Source organism: Corvus kubaryi, unplaced genomic scaffold (genome assembly GCF_017639235.1).
Source record: "Corvus kubaryi isolate FWS band 111438036 unplaced genomic scaffold, C.kubaryi_AGA036_p1.0 136, whole genome shotgun sequence".
NCBI classification, from domain to species: domain Eukaryota; kingdom Metazoa; phylum Chordata; class Aves; order Passeriformes; family Corvidae; genus Corvus; species Corvus kubaryi.
Window position 1 is genome coordinate 2,507,337 of NW_024580670.1, and position 18,288 is coordinate 2,525,624.

The 18,288-nt window shown below is 41.1% G+C and overlaps 1 protein-coding gene across 4 annotated transcripts in view; it reads right to left on the reverse strand.

Annotated features, from left to right (window-relative positions):
- CNTN6 (contactin 6) overlaps positions 1 to 18,288 on the reverse strand; it is a 125,317-nt gene that overhangs the window by 70,162 nt on the left and 36,867 nt on the right. For 2 of the 4 annotated variants that reach the window (XM_042013675.1, XM_042013663.1), the window contains 2 exons: positions 8,474 to 8,600; positions 3,077 to 3,252 (listed from right to left, as the gene is read on the reverse strand). In XM_042013675.1, the coding sequence (XP_041869609.1) occupies positions 3,077 to 3,252; positions 8,474 to 8,541 (244 nt within the window). In that variant the 5' untranslated portion in view covers positions 8,542 to 8,600. Of the gene's footprint in view, positions 1 to 3,076; positions 3,253 to 8,473; positions 8,601 to 18,288 lie in introns of those variants that run through there. The other 2 variants (XM_042013673.1, XM_042013680.1) reach the window with 2 other exon arrangements.

Below are 18,288 nucleotides of genomic sequence, written 5' to 3' on the forward strand. Positions count from 1 at the left end.
CAGTCCAATCTGTGACCTGAAACCACCTTATCAACTAAACCATGGCACTGAGTGCCTCATCCAGTCTTTTTTGAAACACCTCCAGGGACTAGACTCCACCGCCTCCCTGGGCAGCCCATTCCAATGCCCAATCACTCTTTCTGTGAGGAATGTTTTCCTAATGTCCAGCCTAAACTTCCCCGGGTGCAGCTTAAGACCGTGTCCTCCAATGATTCTGTGATTCTAAATTCTGTGAAAGCTGAAGGAAAACCTTCCATGCCCTCATCTCTTCCTTCAAGCTGACTCGTGCCTAGTCCCAAGATGAGCTCCCCAGGCCTTTGACTTCCCTTTAGGCTGAGCTGCAGCGTTCCAGGTGACCTTGTGCTGGACATCACCACTGAACTGGAAGGGGAAAAGCCCCGTGGGTGGCAGGCCATGACCCCAGACTCCAGCCTGGATGGGGACCCTGCTCCTGTGTTTGGCTCTGGCTGCACAAGCCGAGGCCTGACACCAAAGCTTTACAACAACTTCCACCTCAACAGCTCCAGCTCCTGCAAAACACACGTGGGCTGCTCCAAGTGTGCAGCAGGCAGGGGAGCAGGAGATGTACAGGATTTATAGGGAGCTTTCAAGTTTATTTATGACAAAACAACCCTTGTGCAGGAAGCAGGGATGCCAAGGGCCTGCCAGCCTGTGTATCCCGCTAATGCATTTACGCGCTCCCTCTCCCTGACGCTGTCTCTCATTTTCAGCTTGTAGCTTTAATAATCTATGCCACTGCCTTCTGTACAATATTCCTCCTGCAGCTTTCCTTTGACAGCTCTGGTTTTAATAGAGGATAAGCACCAAACTCCAGCTGAACCTGAAGACATATTTCTAATCTCGTCCTGCATTTATTTTGCTTCTCGGAGAACTTCCTATCTCGAACAGAGGAAAAAAGTATTTTTCACATATTAAGTTGACATGTTGAATAGGTTTCTGGAGGTATCATTAATTCAAACTCCAACTCAGAGTTAGTTACCTTGTAGTAAAGAGACAAATACACATAAACCCTGTTACTTGGATAATAGGTTTGATTCAATTCTTTATCAGGGAGATCACAATAATATGCCAGTCATTCCAGTCCAGGGAAGAATCCCATTTTGTGAGGTGTTGAATGAAAGTGTCATAACAGCAACGTGCTGCCTGCCTGGATTTGAAGATATAGCCTGAAGTATTGGTTGAAACAAAGAATTAAATTGGATGGCAACATGAAAATAAGAAACAAGGAAATGTTGACTGTGAAATAAGTGTTTCAAGATAATTTGTTCCACTATTCTCATCAGGTCATTATGATGTTTTCCATGTACTGTGGGGTTTTTTCCCTATTGTAAGATGACTTAAAACTCACAGTTCTGCAGTGATGCCACTAAATTGAAGCATTTTTCTGTAAATTTGAGTTTGTCAGTGTAAATAACAGCCTTTGTCTGTCCTCTCTCTTCTGCATGGGGAAGGATGTAAATATCTGTCACCACTACTGGAAAAGTGGTGTAGTGCTTGATTATGGGATAAATTTAGCATTCCATGGTGCTGTTAGAGCTGGAGGACTGGAGCAGGCTGAGAGCTGGGGCCAAACCAGACCCGGCTCTGGGATCTGCTCCCTGCAGGAACTTTGGGAAGTGTTTGGGTGGGGGTATAAAGCTTAAATAAAGGAACTGCTTGACATGAAATCCTGAGTAATCACCAGAGCCTTCTTTCTTTTGCAGATATTCCTGGTTTTCCCTTCTCCCCCCGTTTTTAAAAAAATTGTTTTACACCTCATTTGTGCCTCCATTTAAGGATATTCCCTTTCCTTAGGTCTTTTCCCAGCTCCCTCCCTGGCCTGCCTTGGTTCCTTGGGGATTACAGACTCCACGGACAATTTTGAGGTGGTTGTCTATTCTTGCTCCTTTCTAAAAAGGCATTTTTTCTGTCACTAAACAACTTTCACCTCCAAATCTTGAAATAATTTCCCACACAGAAAGACTGGCTTGTAAAAACATTTCAGCACAAAAAGTGGTAAAATAATGAATCAAAATTTTATTCTTTTTACATTTGACCAGCTCTTGGAAATCAAAGCTCTTTGAGAAATTCAGGGTAAAATGTTATTAAATGAGATACCAGTGATACACCTTTTGATCAGGTCTGCTGAAAGACACTCTGTGAACCAGCCTGACCTCTGATGTCTCCTTTGTGTAACCCCTGTGACACGAGGTTTGCTATGAGAAATGGAACAAGATTAATAATTAATTCGTTTGCTGGTGTCTGAAATAGCGACACAAGGTTGGCTTTAGACACATGTTTTATTAATGAGCTTTGAAAACAATTGCTTTCTCCCAGCAACAGACTGCTCTGAGCTTTAGACTGAAAAAAAAGGCTGGAGGGAATATCTGGAGTTTTTTGGTTGCCAGTGTTGTTCCCCCTCTCCCCTGGGCATTTACAGAACTCGGTCACCACATCCAAACCTTGTGAAAAAGGTTGTGAAGTTGTGAAGAAGTGAAACGGGGAGCAAAGACGAAATAAATTTTAAATCATCTCAAGACAGACAACGTGCTCGACCTGAGGGAGCTGAAATGTGAAATATCTCAGAGCGCAGCTCACACTTTTACACACTGTGTAAGGAAAAAGAGAGTTTCTTTGGTAACATAAGGAAGTATCAGTGTGGCAATTAGGGGAGCAATGCTTTTGTGTCTGAATTAGACCTCATTATCTACAGAAAACTCAAAGCACAACTTTTTGCAACAATTCCCTCCCTGTCCCCCAGCTGTAGCTACCTGTGGGATAACAACAAAACCACTGTCCTGAAAAGTGGAAACACCTTTATTAAGTGAAAATAATTGTGCTCATCTTCCTTGACCTTTCAATTTCCTGATTTTTATTCTGCCTCCCGAGGGCAGCAGCCATCAGATGTCTGGTTTTGTTATTAATATTTTGGTTTTTTAGGAATAAGCAGTGGCGAAGGAAGTCAAACCTTTTGGACAGAATCCCCAATGATCCTTTAATTACCCAGTAAATTACAGTCCATGTGCAGAATTAATAGGAAAATAATGCTCTAATAAATATGATCTTCCCAACTTACATGCAAATTGAAGCTTTGCCTTCCTGCTCAGAATTGTTCCAAATGAATTTGTGGCCAAACACTGGTATGTTCCAATATCCTGATTTTTATGTGGGTTATTGATTGCCAAGCTGCCTCCAACCAACCTGTAGTGATAACTCATGGTAAGATCAATATCTGTGCCATTTTGCTTCCACCTTTGAGGGGAAAAAAATCAAATTATGCTTATAATTTACAGAGCCTATTTATCTTAAACAGTGTGCTGTAGCATACCTGTAATGATAAAAATGTAGTTAAATATCACAAAATTAGATCATTTTTCACGCACGACTGCTTCTTACATCAATCTTAACAATAGCAATAATGGTATTCTTTGGAAAATCTTTACTTTAGTCACCAGTGTTCACCCAAATGTCCACCAAAAGTAATTATAACTTATTCACACGAACTTATCCATTCAGTCAGGAGGGGGCTTTATACCTTGTCCACAACAACATTATTTTTGTTCTATGAATGGTACCTGAATGTGCTTTGCAAATGATTAACCATGAATTTGGCAACAAAAATGCTTTGGCGATGTAGATCAGGAAGGATTGCACTTCAGAGGGCAGGACAAAAGCTGGGAGGGAAGTTTTTGTACAGCAAGTCTGAGACTGATCATTTAGTGATGAGAGCACTGCTATTTTAAATCATCATTTGTCCCAGTGGGTCCCCTAAGCAGGAAATGGATTGCGTCTGCAACATTACCCAGCTGTTTACAGATGTCAAAATACAATTTCTCTTTCAAAGAAAATAAATACTGTGTTTTTCAGGAAGGGAAATTTTGGGGCTTTGCCATTAGTCACATTAGGGTTGAATTTTCCTTGCTCACGTGAGGGCCAAAGGAAGGATAAAGGACTCAGCCACTGAGGCCTTCAAGTCTGGGGTCTGTTAATGCCACTTCTTAAGTGGTCAGCAATCCTAAAACTACACAACCAGGTATTTTCTTCTCCTGATTTTATATCCAGAGCCATCTCCTCAGCCTTTATCATTTCTGTTGATCTGTGGGTGTGATTCCGAGCCCTCCATCGGATGGAAGGATCACACAAAGGTTGCCAGTGGCTCACCTTGGGTTCCTGGCAGTGCCCAAACCAAGGGCAATCATATCCTTGTAAATTATCTGAAGGATCACAGCAGAAAAAATATCCATTTCTGCTTATGTGCAGAGTTCCTGACAGGGAGGGCAGTTTTCCCTGGTAACAAATTGAAGCACACTCATACTTTATCCCTGGAAATCTGACCTGGATACACAGCACAAGATTCTGCCAGTCACCCCCAGCCCTCTCTCCGCACGCTCACACTGCTCAGGGGCTGTTTTTGTGCAGGAGGGTTCCCACACTGAGCTGTGAAATGCAATTCTGTGCTCCCAGGGAAATCTCCACAAATGCAGGGAGTGCCCTGACCTTCAAGTGAGCACTTGTTGTTTTGAAAGATAATGACTGATTAATATGAAATCAATGGAATTCTGTGAGCAAGGTCTAATAACACAAAATAATTTCTCTGGATGCCTCCCCTTCCATGAATTCATCCACACTGAGAGATTTGAATGCAACACTCAACCCTCAGGAATTCTTCCTACAAATTCCAGCCTATTTTTTGTGTTTCTGTACCTCTGCTGGATTCCTTTTTTTATATTTGCTATAGCTGGTCTAGTTTTTGCTGTTATTTTAGTCTATTTGGGCTATTTTTTTTAATTTAAAAGCAAAAGTGAGGAAGCCTTGTCTGGGTTTCTGAAGGGATCACATCCCAGCATTAGGATTCTGCCATATTTCAGGATTTACATTTGCTACAAGTTGTCTAAAGCTTTCCATTTTCTAATCTAAGATATTCTGGTATTTAATTTGCCAGTTCTCTTTAATTTTGGAATCAATCACTGAAATAACTGCTGTCATCATTGCATGGCTCCCAATTAAGATCTATAATTGTTTTTCCAAACAAATGCAAAGATGTTGGCTTAGTTGCTGCAAATGAATTCTTCACAGTATCCCCATAATCATTCTAATCACCATGGTACAATGATTATTAAACTTTGCATATAGATCAGGGTTCAGCTCCTGGTGTGGGCCTTTTCCCTAATTAATATGTTTACATCACTGAAGGAAGTGAATTAATGAATTCATGTGGTAGACAATGATTTAATGGCTTTGTGTGTTCTGCAGTGTATTAATACACAGAAATCTGGATAATTATTTTAGGGAATTTTTAACATAAGCCCATTAAGGCAGGGATCATCTACATATTTTTGTGAATTTTTTCATGCAACCATTGGAAAATACTTTTCCTCAGTTGTAGGAAATGCATCCTGGATTGTTTTTCTTTCACCAATTGTTTCAGAACCTAAACTTTAAAAAATTTCCTATATTCTGATGCTGAATTATCAGTTCCCCGGGAGCCCAAGGACTGTGAGTGGGTGTGTGCTCACATGATTGAGTAAATTATCTTTTCAGTGTGCTGCTATAATAAAAATATCAATATTTTTAAGACTTCATTGTGTTCTATACTTCTCAGATTATTTGCATTCCAATGGAAATGTCCTGCCAAGCCACCTGAGACTTTCTTGTAGTTGGGAAAAGGATTTGCAAAACCCCCCTTCATGTACAACATTTCCAGTGAGGAGGAACACAGGAAGTTTAAAAACTCTTGACTGTGAACAAGACACCAGAGGGTGAAGGAGTTTTTCATTCCACTTTTGAGGCAGGATCTGCATTGAGCCAAGGAACAGCATTCCAGGGAACAAGGACATGAGAGTTGGGCTGCAATTTCTTATTCAAGGGTGGACTTTTGGGATTGCTGGGAATCACTCTCCACTTTGATTTGATGCAATGGTTATGAACATATTTGATGTCGTTTACAATCCTTGTAGGTTTGTGCTCTGTTCCCTCCCTCACATTTGTGTGTTCCAGTTATCCTCGTGGTGCTTGGATTTGGATTGGATTTGAATCTCTTTATCTCCTTTTAGTGCAGCACTCCGAATTGGGCTGGAATATTAAAATGTTGTTCTAATGAATGCTGCTTATGCTGCCCTTGGATTTATTTATTGGTTCCATTGACTCCTCTCTGAGAAGATTATTGAGGGGAAAACACCCTCAGTCACCAACTTGCATGAAAATGCAGGATTGTGGGATTGCTCTGGATATTGAGTGGAAGCGCAGGAAAAGAGAGCACCTGAAATCAAACAAAAGGTGTCAAAATGCTGCTGGAAGCACTGCAGGGTGTTCATGCATAGGCTGTAAGTAAAAAAAAACCTATGTAAAATTCACTGAGTTAATTGGTGATAAACCCTCTGGTGACTATAAAAAGCTTAGGTGCAAACAATGATAAATCTAATTTTAAAAGTTGTGTTTATTTACCAGCCACATCACACCAGGAAACACCTGGAATAATGTCCCTGATATTATAGGCAATTTTGACTTTATAAAAAAGACATAAGGGACAAAATGATATTTCTCAGAACATTTATAGAGATTTCTTAATAATTTTAGAGATGCTTCCATCCATATTTTTGTCTCCAGTGTAATCTGTGTTCTTTGTTACTTCTAACAGGAAAACTGTGTCTCATTTTTATTACTCAGCCCTTCCACCTACAGTTCTACACAATTCTTGCACTGTGCTTCGCAGACACACAGTATTTTGAGGAGGAGTTGCAAAAAATTATCCCTATATTTGACAAGTTTGTAAGAATAAAAGAGTACCCAACAAAATAAAACTTTTAGGAAATGCTAAGCATTTTTTTTTTTATTTCAAGAAAAGGCATTTATCAGCATATTTCTTGATGTAAAAAAATGCTAAATAGCAAATTAACTCATCTCTAACTTTCTTCCTGTTGGAGTGGTTCTGTATTTCTGAATCAAAGAGAAACCTCCAGCAGTCCTTGCTGTTCTCAGCCATCACTCAGCAAAGGAAATGATTAAAATTTCATACTGGGCTTGATTTCTCAAAAATTGTCAGAACTTTAAATATATGGGCTCAATCCTTATCTGACAAAGGCAGCATTAGCTGTGGTGAAATCAAAGCAAAGTGAAAAGCTCCCTGTTCCTTCCAAATTGTGGTGTAATTGCAGCAGGGATAGTCTGTTAACTTCTAGTTGACCTCAGGGCTCCAGGATCCATCCCCAGATGTTGATCCCATCTCCCTGGAGCCACTGAGGCTTTGAAAAATGTCCTTATGGTGCAGAAACCCAGGGAGTTTAATTAATGGGTGGGTAGAAAAAAGTAAAGGTAAAATGTGGATATCAAATATGTGATGGGGGAGACTTCCCAGCTCTCCAGCCTGATGGAAGCTGCTGTCTCTGCTCTTTGTGGGTGGGAGGAATCCATGGGAGGACACGAGAGTCCAGGAATTTCTAGGAAGCTGCTTCAATGGATGTGAAAGCAAAGGGTGGATGAACTGGAAAGACTTGAACTTCATGGCCTGAACCAGTTGATGTTCGTGTTGAGAACAGGGAGAACAAGTGGGTTGGGAAGTAAGTGAGGATTTCTACTCCTAGGAGGAGAAGTTGCATTGTGAAAAGGAAATTGAGGGTTCCTTTCATAAAGGAAATTAAGGGTTTCTTTCCCAACACAGTGTCTGGAGACAAATCAAGCCATGAAGTCCTAAAGCCAAGCTGATATCCAGTGGTGGCACTCTCCAGGGGAGGCTGTGGTGGGAGCAGTTAAAAGCTCTCCAATAAATATTCTCTAAGAATTTGATAGGATACGATTTTCTTTCACGTCTTGCATGAATGATTTATTTTTTATGGGTAATCTTCCTTCACCTCAACCATTACTTTCCCCATTAGTTTTTGAAGAAAGCACAATGTCCTTTTTTTTTTTTTCCCCTAGATTCCCCGCTTTTCCTCTTATCCAACTTGGATTTCCAGATCCTTGGGGCAATGAGTTCTATTATAAATGGTGAGTCCATAGTTACTGAATAAACAAAAAATTCTCTGTACCAAGGTTTTATGAAGGGAGTCTTGGAAGGTATTGGAGATAAACAAACACCATAAATGTGTACATGAAATGTTGGAATTAGAAGAGGGGAAGGGTGTTGCTTTTCTGCTTTCCAAGCATTTATTAATGTATGGAAAGTTTTATCAACTACAGATGTGCAGCACTTCCATTTTCCCATTTTTCACAGCTGTTCTGTGGATTTAGAATTAATTCTGTATATTTTAAAACACTTTGGGGGTGATTTTCCGTTATTTTCTTTCCCTGTGTTAATTTTCTTTACAGCAAAGCAGCAAAAACATTTTTCCTTCATTCCTAGAATTTACTCTAAACTTTGTCTGTTCTTGCTGTGAGCACTCAGCACATTTTAGGGTGTTTATTTATGGTCGTGCAGTGACTAAAACACACTTCAAAGAGTGACAGTGGGACAATATTTCCCCAAGGTTGACTTCACCTGTAGTACGGCAGCGGATATCCCTTGGCTGTGCAGTTCAGGAGGATCTCTGGATTTGCTGAGCCCATGGAATAAGTGATATCATATGGCTCTTGGATAAAAATAGGCCCATGAAGGGTTTCTCCCCCTGTGAAAGAAAAACAATAATTTAAGATTAGGTGTCTTTAGTGTGTCCTTCCACATAAAATTGTCCTTTGGAGTCCTTTGCTTTCAGCTGCAAGTTAAGGTCTGCTATGATATTCAGCAGAGAATCCACCTCCAGACACTGGACTATTAAGGAAGAAATATTTCAAGGCTGATTGATAATAAAATCGCAGAGCTCAGGTGCTGGTGATTTATTCTGCAGGTGACAGTGAAGCCTCTTTGCATATTTCCCATGGAAGCTCTATGGGCAAGTGCTAAATGTGCCCATCCAGCTCATCCTTGTGTTGTGGATCGGGACTGGCAGCAGGAAAGGACGGAATTGTGGACCTGTGGCTCTGTGTTTGGTGCTCCCTGGTCACAGCACACTCACCTCCTTCTCCTCTAACCCTTCCCATCCTTTGAGGTATTATTTTTGTATATTTTATGTATACGTCTTTTATAGTGGCCTGGGGTTTTTGTTTGTTTGTTTATTGGTGTTTTGGGCTTTTTCCCCTCCCTTTTTCACTCCTTTTAAAACAGGAATAGCATTAAATAATCAACCTTTATTTCACATGCAAAGTGAAATGATTAATTGCAAGGCAAACAAGAACTATTTTTATTTTTTGTGGTGATCTTCCTTGTTCTGGGGAGCAGGGGAGAAGACAATTTGTTCAGCAAACCTTGGGGGCAAGGCAGAGCAGCTCTCTGAGATGGTGGCTGGGTCTGCTTAAATAATCTTTGTTTCTTTTCCTACTACTCTTCCGGGTTTAATCCCTTGACAAATTTGAAGGTTTCTTTTTTCACTGTTTCTACAATTGACCATTTGACTTGTCTTTACTTTGGGAGGAATTTTCTTCCCTTCTGGGTTCATTTTCTCAGCCTTTCTTGTTACCTTTGCAGAACTGCCAGGGAGAAGTTTTTCTGAAGCCCCAAAATGACCCAGGGATCATCATTCTGCATTTTAAATCCATGGACCTGGCTGGGCTAGGGGAGCTACCTGATGTACATAAAAATCCCTGCTTCACCTCATGAAAATGTAAATATTTTGGTATACTTGGAATTAATTTCCCGTGATTTTTCCTAAATGGAATTTGGACTCATTTGTCATTTGCAGACTATTGAATATCCTAATTTTATATCCCCTTCCCATGTCCTTAGTGCAGCGGGCCCTCAATGTGTAGAATAAGGACATAATATTTTACAGCTCCTTTCCAGTGGACATGTCACAGTCCCTGTCACAAAAATCCTGCCCATGAATTTTAGTAGAGGCAGCTTCTTGCTGTTGTTTTGTTTTCTCTTTAATATCCTTTTCTTGCTGGCTGATCTGCAGCAGAGAATAACATCAAATTTGTGAGAAATGATGTGCACTCTCAGAGCCAGTGGTGTCCTAGGAGTCCATCTCTTATTTATAGAGAAGGTCAGGCTGGTCATTTCTAATTTCCTGATGCATCCTTTTGTGTTTCCTATAGAGAATGGCTGTATATTTCCTCTCCATCCTCCAGGTTCAATACAATCCCCATGATTTCTCCAGAGATACACATGACAAATGCATTCTTGTAGAGCTGTTTGCTTTTGTTAAGATTTAAATAATTCAGATTTTTTTAAAAAAACTATTGGAATACGAATATTTGATTAAATGCATGGTTTCTATACATAAAAATCATGTGTGAATCCTCAACATGGTGCTTGAAAGAAAATATAAACTCTTGTTATGGAACGTTTGATAAGAAGTTAAAATGTATTTCTTTATGGTGTCAAATCAGTTTGATCTCCATAAAGACCATAATTATGCCAGCCTGAATTCAAAGCCAAAGGAGGAAAATGAATCAACATTCCTTCATTCATTACTTGGTATTGTCTTCAGCCAATGCAGGGATTAGCACAGTGCCAATGGAAGAGGAGGAACGCTGGTTTTTCCATAATTATGGAATCAGGAGGGAGTGTCCCAGTGCTTCTTGTCACTGTCTCATGGGCAGTGGGTGCTTCTATCACACCCTGATATTCCTATCAAATGGAGTTAAAGGGGTTTTACTCAGCCACAAGAAATATTTAAATATTTATGCTCTGCCTCATCCAGACAGGGAGAAAGAGGCACAAATCTGGAGTTCACACTTAATCAACCTAATTTCCAGCCAAATCCTGCTCCCTGTTCTTTCCTGTGTCTGACTCTGGTTGGCTTCATTTTCAGCTCCTTGTGAGGCCTCTGCCCGGCTGCAAATGCAAAGGAGAACAGCCCAAGAGCAGTTTAGGCTGGCCCAGGCCCAGTCTGTAATGTGAGTAAAGATAACTCAGTAGGCCAATATTGTAACTTAGCTGACTTTTATCCCTTTCCTACACAGATCTTCCTTCCCATTAGGGTTTTTTTTTGCAAAGTGGAGTTGGAATTACCATTATTCCAAACTGAGTGGTGACAGCAGATGAAAACTGTTTGGTGAAACTGAGAGTGTCCCAGAAGTATCACCCTCCATTTGCAGGGAAAGGTTTTAGGTTTGCCTGGGAGAAATCAGCTCCAGGGAGACAAACTCCAGAGGATTCCCTGCTCCAGGACCAGAAATGGGGAGTTCTGGTGGGCTGAGAGCACAGAGCAGCTGGGGCTGCCCCTGGATCCCTGGAAGTGTCCAAGGCCAGGCTGGACATTGGGGCTTGGAGCAGCCTGGGACAGTGGGAGGTGTCCCTGTGGGGTGGCACTGGATGAGTTTTAATGTCCCTTCCAACCCAAACCATTCCATGATTCTGGATGGACCATATCAGTGAATCCTCACGGAAGATCATAAGAAGAAGCTTCTAAATGCAAAACTGCCGTAATTCACATAAGCAAAGCAGATAAGGAGGAATTTATCCAGGCTATTAAGTTCCAGGAAGGCTGTAAATTCCAGGGGTAGTGAGTTTCTAATGAATCTTTCTTAATGTGCCTTAGATAGAGCTTCATATCTGATCCAAAACATTAATATGACTTTATGGGCCAAAGCTGACACCTGATTAAGAGGCCTCTTTTAAATCAGTGTGATAGTAAAACACCTGTCAGCTCCAGCAAAAGGGATGGGATAGGTGAATTAGACCCTTCCCCTTCTAATGACAGCAGAAAAGTGATGCAAAATCCAACTTATTCAAAATCTGTTTAATTTTTCAGCTGAAGACATTGGTAAATATTAATTGGAGGACAGGGAGTTTATGGGGTCCACAGATTTTTAAATGTCGTGGAGGGTTTCCCTGCAAAGAGCACTGGGTTTTTTGATTGAATCTTGTCAGAAGCAGAATGAAATGATTATTTCCCTCCTCAAAGGCCTGGACCAGGGAGCTCAAGGACTTTAGAAGGAGCCTGACAGATGCAAAATGAGAGGTAATGGATGAAACTCTGCTTGGTACCACCTAAAGTAACACACAAGTCTTCAAGGAGTCAGATTTTAACCCTGAAAGAGAAGATGGGAGAAGAGGAAGCAGAAAAAGGGCCATGAAAGTGTTCTGTGGAAGAAAAACCACTTGTCAGGAGCACAGGCAGCAGAGGCAGGATTCCCTCACTCCCTCCCAGTAACACCCAGTGAAACAGCAACACAGAGAAAGGGCCATTAGATCTTATAAGTCTGAGCAGGAAGAAGCTACCTGAAACCTGTAGGATTTTCCCAAAGGGCCTTCAACTTTCATGTGCTTTCTCCCTTCAGATGTTGATGTGCAGAACTCTGGAGACACAGGGCTCCTTTCAAGTCTCAGATTCTATTGTCAGAGTCAAATTGGGAGTACTGGTGGAATTCCACAGTGTCTCCGTTAGCTGACACCAAACCAGGGAGACATTTAGCTCCCTGTGATGTTGGGAGAAGGGGAGGCACTGAGGAGGCCCATGGGAGGAAGCCCTGGCACTGATGAAGTCAGAAAAACTCTCAGTAATGATGGGAAATTTGGCACTGGAGCCCAGAGTTTATAAATGAAACTGTCTATAAAGCGACAGCCAAGAGTGCAAGGCCTCGCTTTCACAGAATCATGGAATCATTGCATGGAAAAGACTTCCAAAACAACAAATCCATCCACTCAGCACCACCACCACCACATTCAGCACTCAACCATGTGCTCAAGTGCCACATCAACACTTCTTTTGAACACTTCCGATGCTAGTGATGCCGCCACAGCCCTGGGCAGCCTTTAGCAATCCTTTAGAACCCTTTCCATAAAGAAATTTCCCCTGATATCCAACCTAAACTTCCCCTGGCTCAACTTGAGGCCATTGCATCTGGGAAAATGGTGCCCCCTCCTTGAGATTTGAAAAACAGTGAGGGCAGGCAGATGAAAGGAGGCACAGCTGGAATCCGGCATTTCCCAGGAGCTGGCACTCCAAGTGCCCCTTCCTTTGTCCCCTCTTCCCATGCACGGTGGGTGGAAGTTGCCTGTGGCTCACTTGGAGAACCCCACTCTTGATTTCAGTTTGGAGATGTAACTTTTATTTAATTAAGGCTCCTCCAGCCCTAAATGGCACAGAAATCTGAAATGTTTGCAATAAATGGATTCTGCATCCTGTCAATTGTATTCCTTGAGAAATGAGGCAAATATTCCAATATTTTCCCTGTTATTTAAACAGGCTCTCTGTGGTGGGCCAGGTAGGGTGAGCTGAGGCTGATGTGGCAAAAAACATGTTCAGGTTATGAACTGACTGCACATTTTCCTTGGGTGTGAAAACAAACAATAAAACTCTAGAATATGAATTGAATTCCTAATATAACCATTATTGTCAGAATCTAGCATAGAAAATTAGGGTGTAATATATCACAGGTGATAATTAAGGAAGTATTATGCAAAAACTGTCGTATTTGTGAGAATTATGAGCCTTTTTCAACTAAATATATATAGGGACAAAAGATTTTGTCAAAATGTGACGCTCCCAACATTTTTTGAAAGTCCTCCTGTGATAACCAGTATCGCTTCAGCACTTTCTGGGAATATATTTGGGTAGCAGTGAATTTATTACCCATCTAACAGATACACACGTTCTAATCCCAAAATAATATCGGATGGATCCTTAAATGCCAAGATGTGATGTTTTCTCATCACGCTGAGTGCAGCAATCAAGCCTCAGATTTACAGGATACCGTGTTCCCTACAAACCCCCAAATATTCCCTCAAGATTCCAGAGCAAGAGTTCAAGTTGCAGAGAAGGAAAATTGCTCCTAATGGAGGGGTTGTGGAGAGCATTCAGTGGAGCTGCACTGATTTAAGCTTTCCACTGGAGATGAGCACAGATTTATGACCGATTCATTGTGGGGATATGTGGAAAGGTGCTCCAGGAGAGGGGCTATAAATACACCCATGTGTCACCTGTGTTAATAATGGAATATTTTACTGAAAAATAAACAAACATGTGAGCAACAGTGCTGAAATTCCTACCTGGGCCTGACTCTTTTTGGCTTTATGAGAAGATTTTCCGAAGACTTTGTGCAATTGTGGGAGATGAGACAAGTGAAATAAGAGGTGAAAATCACCTTTTCATTAGCGTGGGTGATTTGTTTCATGTCATGAACTTGGGCACGTCCTTCAGATGGAGAACTCTCGTGGAACAGACATCTAATTATGGAGACAAATATCCCTGATGAAGTTGGAGGGATGTGCCTTGCTGATGGATACTAATCCTGACGTGCCCCCTTCTCAATGAAATTTCATTAGTTTTTTGTGTTACTGGGCAAGATGAATAAATAATAATGAACCTTTTCCAATCTAGTGCACAAGCATTTTGTTCGCTGTAATTTCGGTTCTAAGGGAGCCCTAGATTCAATGACAGATTCTGTTTGCTGCATTGTACTCCTGTAATATTCATTTGGCACTGTTGCCAAACTGATTGAAGGCTTAATTCAATAATTTATACTGCAGGAAGTGATAACAGCTATAACATTTAATATCCTGCCACTTAAATAAAGCCAGCACTTTGTTTCTCTCTAACTTTTCTCTGTTTAAGATACAGCTGTGCTTTGCTCTCTTAGAGGATGGGGAGTGATTAAGCTCAGATGATTTTTGGCATTGGAATTTTGTGTGGTGACTCCCAAATTTCATGGAGGAAAGAGAGTGAAACAACAATTGAATAAGCACATAACAACATGAGAAATGGCAGTTCTGCTTACACAGAAAACAAGGGGAAAAAAAAGAAATTTGGGGAAATTTCAGACCCATTTGAGTCTTTGCAGCCCTTTGTCCCACCCAGTGACTCTGGAGACAGAGGGGGACAAAGGAGAATTGCTGCACTCAAAGATCCAGCCACACTGGAATGGAGAGAAACCATGGAAAGGGCCGGTTTGCAAACAGCTTGAATTTACTAAAGCAAGCAATGATTCCTCTTTGTTTCCAGAGGCCACACTTGGTGATTCCCACTCATGCTCAACAGGAAAAGTGTTGTAATGTGAAGCTGTGTTTTGGTTCTGCAGCACTGTGAGTCCCAGACCTCATAGAAATCCAGATACAATCTCCGTTCTACAGCACTGTGATGCAGGTGGGTGTTTATCTCCTTGTACAAATAATTTAAATCTTGTTTATTTATTTTGAATAACTGGAACAAAATGGCTCCTTCCCAGATGCTTGTTTTTCTCACCAGGGCTTAAATAAGAGGCAGGAATGAAACCAGTCAGGAATTAGCGGTAAGAACTTGACATCAGCAATGACTTTATCTGTAGATAGCAAGGTTTATATCCTGGGATAACACTTCGAAATTATTGAGATCATGGAGATAATAGAAAAACATGTGGAAACCACTTATTTTTGTAGCCCAAATTTCTGCCACAGCAAAAATTCCTCAGGACACAGAAAGATCTGATATAGAAATTTCAGGCTGCCACTCACTTCTTGCTTTCAGATGATTGATAACTCGGGAAGAAAATCTTGGGATATAAATCATCTCAAGCAATGATCGAGGCAAGATTAAAACACTCTTTATTTTCTTACATATAATTGAAGAGGAATGCAAGGGATATTTAAAACATTTTAAACCTAAGGCAGGTCCTGATTTAAATTAGATTATTCAGGCAGGATATTATCAAAATATTTATTGTACTGACTGACTGATTTGCATGCATTTGTCATCACAGCACTGGCATCCATTTGAAGGACCAAAACTAAATTTGAAACTCAAACTTTTAGAAAAAAAAAAAAAAGGTCTTTCTTACCCAAAATCAGGATGCAAAATTGACAATTGGCCAGTGAAGATCTACCTGGGGTAAATCAGACCTGGTGTGGCTTTGTTGTGGCTGTTTGGGTGAGATGAGTTTTCCTGGCCAGCAGCACCTGCAGATGTGCCTCATCTTGAGGATATTTAATCCTTATTTTGGCATTCTGGGCAAAAAAAAAAATCCCAACTATCATGAGCAGCAGAAGGGAAATAGAGATTTAAACAGCAAAATGTGGTTGGGATTTCACGGGACATGATTTTATCCTTTGACTCCTACTGCATTCCAGAAACCTGCTGAAAACAGGGAGGTGCAATCACTCCCCAGGAAAAGGCAGCATCATCCTCTGTTGTGGAAAAGATCAGGCAAGGAAAATATAATTAGCATTGTATATTCTGCTATTGTGTCTAGCGCACTGAAAGCTCCCAGGCACTTTCAAAATAAATAGAATAAACAGAGATGAATGAAACTGAACTCTGCTAAATATCATCAATGAGGATCTGCTTTATTACTGGCAATTAAGAAGGGAAAGTCAAAACACAAGCTCTCATTATCACTCATTGATTAAAACCCAGTTAGAACATTGCAATCCCAAGCAGCCCACTGCTCTGCTCGTTCCGCACTTCAGCACAGAAAACAGCACAATATTTCAGAAATAATTAGGAACACAGAGTTAGTGATCAGCCTTAATGTTCCCCAATAAAATTGCCAAAGCAAATGATTATGGATCAGCCAAAAGACACTGTTTGAAGCCATCATCTTTTGTGGCTGTTTAATACCTTCATGATGATATTTTTTTTTTTTTTCTGAGCAAACGTAAATGAAGTTAAAATCCTTCCAGTAATGGCAGCCTGGAATTTAGCAGAAGCCACAAGCATAACTTTGCAAATGCTCATTTTTTGGGAGATAACTGCCAGACATTGAGTTGCTCAGGCAATTTTTGTCTCTAGTCTCTATTTTAAAGGAGCTAATATCAACATTTCTGATGTAGAGCAAGCTGGGAATGTCTCACTGTCAAAATTACTGTGCTCTTCCATTCAAGGAAAAATGACCTTTATCTGATGTGTTCTCCGAAAAAAACCAAAAAAGAAATGACAGCATAAACAACAAAACAAAACCCAGCTGAAAGGAGGGGGGAAATGCAGGCTGATAGGGCTGCACTGAAGTTCTGCCTTGAGGCAGAGATGGAAAGGGAAGGGACCAGCAGGAAGGGCTGCGAGCCAGGGACACGTGGGGTGGAAATGTTGCTGTCCCTGTCAGCAGGCTGAAAATCCAGGGAAAATTGGAAGTTATCCCATTAAGACACTGCCTGTCCCCTCCTGATGTCTGTGTTTGACACCATTTGAAAGCTGCCCAGAAACAGCAGCAGCCCCAAACCCTGGGGCTTGAGGTGTCCCTGTGAACCCTTCCCAAGGCTCTCACTCCACAGAGGAGCCTGGAGAGCGTGGGACAACAGCCCATGGGAAGAGTTTGTACCATTTGTCCTCCTGTAACTCCTGTGCAAGCTTCCAGAGGGAAACCAGAACCAGGAATGCTTTCCATGAGCAGATATGAAAAATTCCATAACTCTGGCAGCTGTTCCATGGCCAGTGCCAGTTTAGCTGCACCATCACCCTCTTACTTCCTCCTTTTTAGCTCTACTTTCGTTATTGGTTAAAATGCAGCAATTTTAGGAAACAGGAATGATTTATTCATAAAAAGTACTCCTATTTTCATCCACTTTTACAAGCTGTAATTTCCAATCAAGCCTTTACCAATTCTAGCATCAGAATTATTTCGCAAACCCATTTTTTCCTGCTGGGATTTACATTGATCCCTCCACGCTGCTGTATTTAGGGCACACTTTGGTTTCTACCCTTGCCCATTATTTCACTTCAGCTCCCTGATTTTTAAGAAGCTCTAAGAAATTAATTTATATCTCTTTTCCCCCATGGAAACGTTCAGAAAAGCCACAAGTGCGGGAGAAAAAGTGAGTCCAAGTTTGGGACTTCTAAGTCCATTGAGTTCTCTGTGATTTTGTAAAATTTCACTGCTTGGGCTGGAAACAGAAATAAAGATCAGACAATCTACAGTCAAAATGGCCTGATGGGAGCTTTAGCATGGGGCCAATAATGGAATGCAGGGAAAACATTTCATATCTATTACTTTGGGATAATTTTTCTCTAATCCAAAAATCACAAAACCGCTCTAATTCTGTGGAAATCTTGCGTACTTGGCTGGCATATTTTCCCCAGCTCTAGTAGGAACTGATAACAGGCTGCTGAATTACTGCTTAATAAACCACTAAATGAGTACCATCCAAGATAACGGGGCATTAAATGACGGCTATTCAGGGAAAAAGTAGAAGTGCAGAGAGAAATGCAAGAGGGCTCTCTGCATAGAGGGAAATTGGTTTAGTCATCTCATCTCTGCCAGTGGTGAAATTCAAACTGCAGCAGATTGGGAAAAATAAAAAAAAAGGAAAGTGTTTTGATACCAGTGGAAGGAGGACACTCAATGTAGGGGCTGCTTCTCGGCACCTGAGCTGGGACAGAGTACTGAAAGCAAAACATGGCTCAG